Here is a 12332-nt window from a genome sequence, read left to right as displayed (position 1 = left end):
AGAACAAAAAAAGAAGTAGATGAAAAAGTTCTTTGGTGTGTTTCTGACGAGGTCAAACGGGCACGCCGTCTGCTCCCCGTTAATAAACGAGTCTAAACACAAAACTTTGATGAATCCCACAAGTTAATCCAAATTTTGACACCCAGTGTGGAGTAATTAGTCCCAGATGTAAATATCTGTTATGCAACAAAAGCGGCAACGGCACTGAAACAGACAATTATCTCCTCTTACGGCGTTGGCAAAACGCTACGAGTCTAACCATGTGTAACTGATGGCTTTTTCACAGGGCCTCCGGGCTTATTTGGTCCTTTCTCTTTCTTTTTTTATTTATCTGCATTTTTACCACGCAGCGCCCGAGCCCAGACAGCGCCGTGGCTGCGGCAGACAGGTTCATTACATGTCACAGGAGTTCAAAGTGATCCTCTGTCTACTCTGTTTATTAAGTGGCGCTCCGGCGTCTCTGAGGTATAGTAACGCTCGCAGTCGCACCGCTAAGAGCAGTCCCATCTCGGTGCGGGGCTCTGCGTGCGGCGCCACCGCTGCAATGTAATGAAGAAATCAGCAAGGGATTGGGGAAAATGAACTCTCCTTCTAATACCTTCATCCGAGGCCGTGGAGCAAATAAGTGCTCCCAATAACAAGGAAAAATCATGTTAGAGCGGATGAAACATATGTGACACGTGAAAACGATTAAGGCTCCCGGAAAAGCGCGGCAGGAGCGCGCGCAAAATCTAAATTGACTCGGACACGGGGCGAGGAAGCCGAGTGTTTATTTTCGTGAATTGATTTTTGCACAAATGAGATGGAAAAATGGGAAGATGGGAGTTTGCAGGGGAGGAAATGTGAGACAAAACAATAACCCACTCCCCAGCCCATTTGAAATCATAAACCTACTGTAGTTGTGAGGAGGACCAGGGCTTGGCTGTGCTGGGGGTGTGATGTGAATCTGCATTAAATTGGGCTGCTTCTGCAATCTCCCCGCTCGCTCTCTCCCTCACTCTCTCTCCTGCTCGCTGTAATTGGTTGACTTGGGGGAGGGGAATAGCCATTGCACCAAATACATACCTCATCACGAGAAGCTCTGCTGAAGGTGTTTTGTTGTTGTTGTTGTTGTTGTTGTTTACCTCGTCTTAGTTTCTCCTTTCCAGCACACCTTGGATTCAGTGTGTGGCATGTGGTTGTAATTAACACATGCCGCAGCCTCTGGTGAGTGTTAACAGAGAAACTTGGAGTAAGATCATGTGGCTCATCTAATTAAAATGGACCCAGCTAGACAGCCTTTATTTATGCGCCTTCGAGACAAAATGAATGCCAGTTGCCTGTGGAAATCATCTCAGGCCGTCTTTTCGCCTGCCTGCCTGACTGTCTGCGAGCGGGGCTACAATTAACCGAGCATCAGCGGCAGAGCGGGGGGACAACAAGAGGCTTTCATGCAGCTGGCTGAAAACCACTCAGTGTTTCGTTTGTGTTGCATCAACCGATTGGCCTCCGCCGAGCTGCGTTTCGCTTCTCACAATAAACCGCGCTCGGGTTCGTGCCGTGACGGCCGCGTGGGATTTGTCACAAGTTTGCCACTGTCACCGTGAGCCAGTCATTAAAAGCAAATGAGCATTTTTCTAGAGAGGAATGCTCGGCGCATGAGCTTTTAGATGGCACAGGAACCATTTTCAGGCACCGAAAAGCTTTAAGGTTCGCTTTAAAAAATGTTATGTCATCTGTAATCTGACAAAGAAAAGTTGCTTGTGTATGTTTTCCGTGAAGGAATGAGGCGGCAGAGCTCTATGTTAAGTATTCACGCTGTTTGGGTTATGCAAAAGTGCTGCCGAGCTCTTCATAAATCTACTGGAATTGCTTAATGTATAGAGTGGGGAGGAACATTTCTTGCTTCTTTAGACTATTAGCGTAGTACAGTAGGAAACGAGTAAAGTAGAAAGGCATCTGCTGAAAAATGATCCAGGCTGTGTGTGACGGAGCTGAAGCCATAAAGCTGCCCACTCCATCACGGCTCCTATCGCTGAGATTGATCAGCTCGCTCCCATTTGAGTGATTTCCCTCCGGATTCAATGCAACGCAATTAGTCGCCCGCCGTATTTTGCCTCCGCGCTGCTCTTTGACCCTCCATCGCACGTATGAGTCAGAGCAGCACTCTGCCGTTATGAGTTCCTCCTAACAGCTCCTGTATTTGCACAGCCCGTCTCCTCTCGGCCTCTCAACACTGTCCCTGCGAGCGCCGCTAAAGAGGATCACGGGTAGCTGGCGAGCGGCCAAGCCCTTGTACCTGCTGAGATGGAATATAGCCTTGACCGTCCACACCGGGGTTAACAGCGAAAGCCTCTCGTCTCTGGCTTTCTGAGGACCGTGCGCCGGGACTTTGTGCCAGACTGACAGCCTCGGCGGTGGGCATCGCCACGGGGCCTCCCTCTGACCCCTTTGGCTCCTTATGCTGACTGTAAAAACAAAACTCCACTCCAGAAGTGATCTCCTTAAGTAAGGGTTTCCAATCCAATTTTACACGAGGAGAGTGCTTAAGATAAGACATAGTGTTTTTTATTGTGCTCTTCAGTAATAGGAGTAGAAAGGGTGAAAGGAGAGATGGGGGGAAAGAGGAATGGAAAGGATGGGAGATCGATAAAGGCTGCTCTCTCCGGTTGCCTTTATTCTTCGTCGCCGTGCCCGTGGAGATGAGGTTTAGGCGGCTCATGGCTGGAGGCCATGTGGGGAGGGCATTAAAGTGTCGCAAAGGGACCTGCTCTTTTCTCATAAACAGGCCTGCAGGTAGAGAAACACTCACCAGGATCCCGGTCTAACAAGCGCTCGTTCGGAGCCATAACGAACAGCAGCCTCTTCCGAGGGAAAGGGATGTGCTGCGTACCTGACTGGTTTGTCACGGATGACTTTTCATTAGGCGCCGTGGACGTTTGCCGGGGCCCGCTCGGCCCCAGCCGAAAGGGCGTGTGGTCGCGCTGGGACGAGCACAACTCCCCTGATTTGCGTGGGCCTTTCTTCTTCTCCCAGTTCATTTCCAGTCGAATAACTCGTTTGTCACTTACATCAGAGGAAGGCGAAGATCATACGAGAGCCAGCGCTACTTTGTGTTTCACTAATGAGCCCTGTTCTCTCCGCCTCCTTGCTTTTGCCTTGCTGCCCTTTGAAACGGCAGCGACGTGGTGCTACAACACTTTAGTAGTTTTCTTTCGCCGATCCCGAGCTCCGGGCTGATGTGCTGTTTGTGTGTCACTTGGCTCTGTCTCAGTCCTTCGCACTTGTTTAAAGCTCAAATGGCAGCAGACCTGACACATATACACTGGCCTGTGTGATCTGTGAATGCAACGATTCAGATTGTGTCCCCAGCTCAGAGGAACACTTTAAGGCAGATGATAGTTTAACAAGTTTAGTGGAACGTGTTGCGGCTAACGCAGAACTAAAGCGCGAGAGAGGGAAAAAAAATGTCCCTAAACTTAGGAACTGTCAAGTAAATAGCCGAGGAAATAACAAACAAGAAAGTAAAAGCAGAAGCTCCTCTCACAGAGTACACTGAATAAGGAACTTTAAAAAAATGTCATGTTGTTAAGGAAGAGTTTTATTTCAGGAGCAGGAGGATCCGCAGCAAATAAGCTGTAAAAATACAGTCAGCACCACCTGCTGATTAATGCCATAGTCCACACAAAGTGATTTGCCTACATTCAGAATATCACTTTTACGAAACACCGACTTTCCAAATCTGAGGCACTCTGTCATGTTCGTTCCAGCGTAGTTACCTAAACGGTTTAAGCTGAACGTAATTTGTTTCCAGGCTTCCAGGACGCTGCTGCGTGTACCACTCTGCTGGATTGGCATCTAATTGTTATTAATGGCAGACAAGAACAACAATATTTTTTATCTTCAATTTTCTTTTCAGCATGTAGAGCGTCATTTTTCTTGCTTTATCAATCAACTAATAGTAAATTAAGAGAACCCACCTGTTCACATGGGGGACCCGAAGGAACGTAGCATCGGTGGGGGGGGGGTTGAGTAATGCAGTCAGACCTGTAAGGATTTGTGTAATTTTGCTTGCGTGCATCGCCACCATGTTTGACAGATGATGCGGTTTGCTTGGGATAATGAGCGCTTCCTCTCCTTCCTCGTGCTCTTCTTGTTCCCTCGCTCATGCACAGATTCAGCTGGAACTATGTTCTTAAACGTTCCCAGTGGACTCCGACCTGAGCTCATCTACATTCATGAAAGCGTCTCTCGACTCTGACGAGGACACGCCTACTTCCTGGAGAGTGTTCTTGACTTGAGGTTTTTTGGATTTGGTATTTCTTTTGTTTTGCTGACCGCGCTCGTTCATAAGCACAGCTTTATAGGAATGCACCAAACTGTGGCCTCTGTTAAAGTTTCTGCAATCATTGCAATTACTCTGAGCAGTAAAACGTGCACGTCGCACACAAAAACAAACAAAATGTGATCCGGTGCAAACACCTGATTGGCTGCGATTCAGTGAGTCACAGGATGGCGCTGCATTGTAGTGTGGCACAACCTTTTTGCCGCATGCCTCTGCATATTGCTGCAGCCTCTCCTGTGCCAATGCAGGCATCTCATTGAAAACTAATGAGGACTCAGTGTTTTATTCTAACAGCCTAAAGGTGCCACCATATACTGGATTAAAGCACAAGTAACCCAAGGAGCATAATGAGGTTTCCTACAAAAGAAAAAACAGGAGCAAAGATTTGTCCTTAAGTCGTGGATCTGATCTTTACACGACGACGCTTTCCCGATCGTGACAGCGAACACTTAAATTGCACTTGGTAAATTCTTAAAAACACAGATCAGGATACAAGTCCCGACAGTGGCTAAAATAAAAGACGGAGCCGAAGCTTTGATCCCTTTAATGACACGGACGGCGTTTGATGTACAAACACAGCACCTCCTTGTTTCCGAGCTTCCTGTCTCTGCCGGACTGTTGACGTGTCGACAGCTTGCACGGGCTGGTTAAAAGGAGGACACAGGATCTGGTGGTACATTCAGCTGTCATACCAGGAGGTGCATCCTCTCTTTTTTTTTTAGGTAACCAACCCCATTCTCCTTTAAAATGGGTGCTTAGAAGTTGAAAATTGCCAACATCAAGAGCTTCCTTGAATTAGGATGCCCTGCAATGCAAGTGTGTTATATAATGCCATGACTGGAGGGAGAGGAAAAGTAGAGCACAGGGGTAGAGATTAAAAAACTTTCTGCATAAAAAGAGAGGAGGGAGGAAGAGATGAGCATAAAAGGGAAAGGGGGGAGGGGTGGGGGATCGAGGGAGAGACAGAGGAGATAGAAATATAGCGTAATGAAAAAGAGAAGGGGGGATTAGGTCAGGCAGGAGTGAGGGTTCACTCCTACAGCAGGAGCAGCCTTTAGGCCTGCAGGCTGCAGGAGGCTGGTCAATCCTTCGGCTCTCTCAAGGCTTCTCTCTTTTTTCATTTAGATAATGGAGCATTTCCTTAATTGGCAGAGCGCAGTTTAGGCCGGGGTTTGTTTGCCAACACGTCAGAGCAGAATTATTTCCACTACATTTACAGCATAGTGTTGCTCGGCTCTCTCATTAAAACCGCAGGCTCCTCCTGCCCAGATAGGCTTTTCTTTGGAAATCTACAGAAGGAGGCCGAGTAGCAAGGAAGAAGAAAACACATTTATCTGCCATCACACCATCCCTAGTCAGCTTGTCAAGAAAGAGACCCAAACTTCTCGATCTGTTTACCGTTATTGTTTTTCTCCAATCATAAAGACTTACTTCTGGTGCTTTTTTGCCTCCTTTCTTATCGAGAGACTTATGCGTCGAGCTCGCATGATCTGTATCTTTAAATTTGATTGAGGGTATTTGCAGGGGGTGTTATTGGATTTCGGTGTTATTGTCTCACCTTTTCCCTCTGTGTTTTTTAATGTTGGGATGGATATCCGCTCCAGCAGCACTGATCTCACCGTTCTGCTCATTAGTCTGGATTCGCAGACCTCAGTGCTTCGTAACAATAAGACACGCACTTCTGTAGTCCAGCCATTACCGAGTTTAACAATGTGCACCAGCCAGAAAAGTCCATTATTTCTGCAGCTCATCATCTCAAGCATCCATACGAGACAAAGGGTCTGTGAAACTGCTTCATTGCAAAGAGCCATCTATCACTTAAGTCAGGAGCAGAGACTACAAAATACACGTGGAACAGATAGCGCAAACTGAGTAGGAAGCATATGGATGGATCAGAGTTATACAAAGGGCGCGTGCTGCTAGTGACAGGGCTCTGCAACTTTCTATATATATATATATGAGTATATCACCATCGGTCTCAGCTGGCTCACCCTTACCTTTGTAAGACTTCACAAACACAGACGTAATCGATTCTCGGTCCAGTTCCTCAGAAATTCTCTTAGTAGTTCGTGGTCAGTCGTACTGCGTTGAAAAAACGTTGGCCTACATCAGTTTTTAGTGTCGCTGAAACTGTTTTATGATCACTGAGTATAAACTCAGGCTTGCATAAAATGCAATCAGTTTAACGCCATTGTCTTGCAATGTGCAAAAATCAAAGTGATAAGCTTGGAAGTGTGGATTTCAATGCATGAGATTATTCAGTGCAACTTCCTATTTTTTTTCTTTTAAAGATAAAGCATCAGCATCCAGGTCTCGACTGTCTTCACCATGTGTGCAAACAGATTCCTTTGAGTTAATAAAAAAGCATGAGCGTGTTCATTGGGTGTGAAGTAGGTGTAGAACATACATAACATAAGTTTGTTTCTGGGTCTGAAAAATGACAGAAACCTGGATTCTTCCCATTTTATTGATATGCAGCAATAAAGCAGGTATGCTTTAAGGTAGGCCAATCAGGTGATTGACAAGCAGGTACTGTACGAGAGTGCAGAGTTCTTGGTTTCTCAGTCAGATCCACTCATTGATTGTGATGTCCAGTTTCAAAAAACCAAGACCAACAGAAAAATGCTCAGAACAGGAGGCAACACCTTAAACTACGTTCAGTGACTAAGACTGTAAGTACCCTGTATTAGAAACTGAATTTTAAGGTATTTTATTTAAAATTACATATTTGCGTAGCCATCTTTAAAGGCAGGTACACCAGAGGGTAACAAGTCAGATTTTTACAGGAGACAAAGAAATAACTATCCTGTCATCAGTTTGTAAGTACTCCCTGAAAGAAAGGGGGCACAAATTATACTGTAAGTAATTTTAAGTACTGTGTAATTTCTCTGCAGAAAAACGAACAATACTTTCCAGTTACATGTAAAGTATACTGTACTCTTCAGGCTGTGCATCATATAATGGAGTGGTTTAATCTTGCTTAACGTCCAGGGAGACGCTGTTTTTCAAACTTATGTTCGAACAGTGATTGTGAAAGAAGAAAAACTTACACCTGGCTCACGATTATGAGGTCACATCCTGTAGGCCTGCAGATTTTTATAGTATTTATTTTTTAATTGTGAGCTGGTAAGGGAGAACAGTCACATTTATGTTAGTAAAAATAAAAGTACAGCTGAATCACAGAGCTTTGGTCGTGCACATTAACATGAAGAAAATTAAATAAAGATATAAAAAGGTTTAATCCGCCCTAAAGAGTAAAGCCAACTTACGCTGTAAGATGGGGAAATGTACGTAAGATTACTTACAATATATTTATTTCTTTTACTGTAAAATTCTGACTCGATGTTTTATTATCAATACCTTTCAGTATTTGTATAGGTAATAATTTTATTGCATTTTCAAATAAAATACTCTGAAATTCTATTTAATTACAGGGGAATTACACCCTTAGTCCTGGGCTGTGATATAAGTATTACCACACAGTAAAGCAGTCAGTGTCACAGGTAACTGCATCCATCTTTTATCTACAGTTTATGAAAAACACTACTGACAGAGACATGTCTCTATTGACTAAAAGTACAAAGAGGTGCAATCAAATGCTTGTTCACATTGTTTTTCTCTGCTCACGATTTTTCGTAATTTAAAGAAGATTTTTGCAGATTTATTCGGTTTATTTTGCCAGAGGCCGTGCAAGCCTCGAAAATAAAACTGGGTGAATCTGAGATTTCAAGGCGGCAGAAACAGAATTACAGAAAAGTAATGTTTCCAAAACTCTTTAAAAAAAAAAATATCCACATGATAACCGGAGACGGAAACAAAGACGGGGGTGGTGAAGAGCAGGAGAGCTCATAAAGCAAAAAGTATGAAAGTGGAGCTTGGAGAGGGAGCAGCTGCTGGTTTAACAGACCTGTCATTGAAATCAAAGGCCCTAATCAAAATTTTATCAATTAATTGATCTTTCCTCCTGTGCTTTGCCACAAGTGCAATTGAGATTCCCCATGACTCTTGCCCCTCCAACAGCAAGCCATGCTCTACAACATAAACTGTGTTCATTAGAGAAGATCAAGCATTTCTCTAATATGAGCTGAGATGTGATATGATGGCTGTTTCCCCCTGACTTAGTTGGTTTGCAGGACATCTCTCCCTGGTTGCCTTCCACATCACACCAGGGATCTTTGCGCTTCTTTCATGCTGGTTTTACAAGTCAAACAACCTACTTTAAGTTTAATTTTAACCGTAGTTCTAACACCCGCCTCCTGCTGTGTGTTTTCCACAGGGTAACCAAGAGGCCACCAACCCCCCAGAAGCGATGGCCCAGCCGTACACCCCAGCCCAGTACCCGCCTCCCCCACAGAATGGCATTCCCGCAGAGTTTGCGGCACCTCACCCGCTCCCGACGCAGGATTACACCGGGCAGAGCCGGGTGCCCGAGCACGCCATGACCCTCTACACGCCCACACAGACGCACAGCGAGCCGGCCGGCACTGACAACAGCACGCCCGCCATCACCGCCACCACGACCGCACCGGTCAGTGTCCTTCACCACCTGCAAACACTGTTCTCAACACGCTGTCAGCAAGTAAAATATCTTCATATTATCTTTTTTATCCGTATTATTATAACATTACGAATGTCCGATTGTTCTTCTCGTGACTGGTTTCTTCCGTCTGCTTACCAGTGTGAGCTTAGCCAAATGCTGTGATTTCTCTCTACTCATTTCCTCTCCCTTGTTTCACTGAGAAGTAAGCCTGTTGTTTAATATTCAGTCAATATTTACATGATCTGTCCTTGCCTATAACTCTAGAGTTCTGCCCTCTCTGTATATTGACAGAAAAGTCTGTGTGCATGCAGGAAACTTCTTTAACAGATCCCAAATCACAGTATGTAAAGTCTTCAAACTTTTTGGCTCCAGTATAATAAAATTATGGAAGTAAATGTGGCCTTGACAAGCGCAATTCAAATAACTGGAACCAAATAACATGTAACATACAGAAAACTGAGGAAAAACGTTTGGAGCATAAACTCTCATCCAGAAGCACAACCCCTCAAATCGCTGCAAATTAAACCCCATGTTTGACAGAAGAATAGTACAGCGGCAGTAAATCAGAAGTCAAACCTAAGACATGGTCAAAACAAGATTGTAAAAATTGTTTAAAGCTTAAAAAACATCAGCCCAAACATCTCACGAATAATTAGGTCACTGGCAAGAAGTCAGCAGCATGACTGGATACATAAAAAGTATCCTAGAGAGGCTCAGTCTTTAGAAGGGAAGAAGGGGAAGATGATAATGTATCTCAGGAAAATACTGCAAAGAATTTGGCAATTTCGTTCTGTTATGTACCATAGATGATGAAAAGATTAAGAGCATCAAGAGAGATCTCTGTACGCAAGGGACGAGGCTGAAAACAATTTCATTTTCAATATTGTAATCTGCAATCTGCATTATAAACACATCTGATTCTGAGGTGCAAATCACTGCATGGGCTCAGGGGCACTTACAAAGACCGGCGTCAGTGAATACAGCGCGGTGCTGCGGCCATAAATCCAAAAAATCTACCATGCAGGGGAAACACGGTGATACTGTAACAGCAGCAGAAGAACATATTAACATCATATATCACACACACATGTTATGTGCATTTGTGTGTGATAAATGATGTTCAGCTAACAACACATTTGTTGATAACCAGACTGAATGAAAAAGATCTGCTTCCCTCAAACGATCAAATAACTTCTACGCTGGCTTCTTCTCTTTATTATAACGTGTGCTAAAGAGGTTCTTAGTGCAGGAGTTACATTTCCTTCATTACTGCCAGTGATTGTGATTGAATATTTCCCAAAGTTAGGAGTTTAAAGTGTACAAAGTAAGCTGCTATTGTGCAAACAAATGGGTTTTATTCAGCTGAAGCACACGTAACACTGAGTGGGTGTGTTGCTGTTAACAGTAAATGGATGGTTTGTACTAAGAAAACGATTTCATCTGTTGTATGAGCAGCTGATGGGCTCAGAAATGAAGCTAACTCACAACCCTAAAAGCTGCCGTTCTCCAAATGACCACTTGAGGCTGGCTCAAGAAATATATGCATAATAAAAGATGGAGCTAAGATTACCATAATTAGAAAACAGAACCAATTTGACCAAAATGAGTTCCTGAATCCATAAAATCTGCAGGCGAGTGTTCACAGAGGTCACGAGAGAAAGCAGCTTTCAGTAGATGTTAGTAGGTCTACATAGGCTTCAGTGTTAAAATACCCAACTTTAGACTTGTGGATATTTTCTCCTTTTCATCAACATGTTATGCTTTGCTCTTTAGGTCTGTCTAAGAAGTCTGCAGTCCAGTTTTAGTGTGAGGACTTCTAATATTAGTCTGTTATTTGGACCTATCAGCAACTGTGTGTGTTTGTTTGGCTAATACTGTTTTGGAAAGCAGATTGCTGACTAAACTTGCTTGCTTTAGCACAATACTATATTAATTTGTCCAGTTATCATAATATCTTCTTCTTCTTCTTAAAAAACAGTGTATTATCACTGCTACACCCATGTTTTTTATACTGTCTATGAGCTGAATGCACCAGAATCCTGTAATAACCAGTTCTGGCCACAGAGGTCACTGTTTCTACTGTTCAGAAAAAGCTGCATATTCTCACTTTAAGATGCAAATCTGGCCTATTTTTGTTATTGTAACATATTTGCATTTTTCAAAAGCCTTAATTAACTTTTTCTCTCTCTTATGTTTACATAAGTAGTATGTGAAATTTTTGGCCCCAACCCTCGTTACCCATTTTTTTAGGTCATTTTTCTTCCCCCTTTTTTTCAGACACTAATTTGAATGTTTCCTGCACCGCAGACACAAAAACGTCCCGTGTTATTAAAAGGTGAGGGTTAACAGTGAGAGTCGCACGGCTGCACATTCATGTGCAGCAGCAGCAGCAGCAGGCTTTGATGTTCAGGCCAAGCTCGGCGCCTGACGTTGGAGGTGAATTTGACTGAGAATGCGCTGCTAAAATGAAAGCGCATATCTGAAGAACCATTAGGGGGCTCCCAGAAAAACATGTCAACCTGAGCTGTTTTATTTATTTGCGTGAAGGAGATTTGACATGCTTTCGACATGAATGATTCAGGCTCTCTGAAAAGAGGACACGCCCTCCCCCACTTATCTTCTTCTCTGTCCGTTAAAGGAGCAAAAGAGAGAGATGCACTTTTCTCCAGCAGCCAAAACCAACAGCTGCTTAGTGAAATCAGCTAATTATCTGTAACTACACCCAGGCGTTTGAGATTTTTCTTTCGAACATAAGACACCGTCGTCTGTGCCAGGACATGATAATGCTCCTGTTTCCACTCCATCATGAGAGTGCATGCCTCTAAAGCGTTGGCACTCGAAGGAGAAAACAAACCTCTGGCAACGGATTGTGAGAGAAATTCTAAATGATATACTATACACTTCGTTCTTGTGCGCTTACATAAAATGCCTTGACCTGAGATTTACCTTCACAAGAGGTAGATGCAGATAAAAGGGAGAACGACTTAGCTTCCAACTTAAGAGACGCGTCTAGAAAGACGGATAATGCCGGCAGAGATGAAAAAAGCGGGACCTTCATACCTTCTTTTCTCCTTTAGTATGAAAACACCTGCTGCTAGAGGTCATTGTGAGGCCACAGCCCTGCTGAGAGGCATCGGGGTCGCTTGTGAAGAGCACCTTTAATAACTCGATTTTTCCCAGCCTCACAATTACGGCGCAGCCATGAATATTTGGGGGCAGAAAAGTGCTTATACAGCATAAGCAGGGCGATAGCACTGCACGGCGTATCATCATCGGCCTGTAATGTAGCGGTGTTTGATTTGAAGATTTGTGCGACGCACTCGGACCGCTCTGTGGTTATGCGCTGCACTTACAGTAATGGCTGGGACACGAGAATTTAAAGTGAGGAGAGACTTGGCAGGAGGTTTAGTCTCCTCCTCCTCCTCCTTCCCACCACTCCCCTCTGCTCTCTATCTCTCGCCGTCTCCA

The 12332-nt window shown here is 44.1% G+C and overlaps 1 protein-coding gene across 1 annotated transcript in view; it reads left to right on the top strand.

Annotated features, from left to right (window-relative positions):
- LOC116314305 (RNA binding protein fox-1 homolog 3-like) overlaps positions 1–12332 on the top strand; it is a 254196-nt gene that overhangs the window by 209834 nt on the left and 32030 nt on the right. Inside the window, exon 5 of the mRNA XM_039611446.1 lies at positions 8601–8852. Within this exon, the coding sequence (XP_039467380.1) occupies positions 8601–8852 (252 nt within the window). The remainder of the gene's footprint in view (positions 1–8600; positions 8853–12332) is intronic.

Source organism: Oreochromis aureus, linkage group 4 (genome assembly GCF_013358895.1).
Source record: "Oreochromis aureus strain Israel breed Guangdong linkage group 4, ZZ_aureus, whole genome shotgun sequence".
Lineage (NCBI taxonomy): Eukaryota > Metazoa > Chordata > Actinopteri > Cichliformes > Cichlidae > Oreochromis > Oreochromis aureus.
Note: the sequence above shows the minus strand (reverse complement) of the source record. Positions and strands in the feature narration are given on the sequence as shown.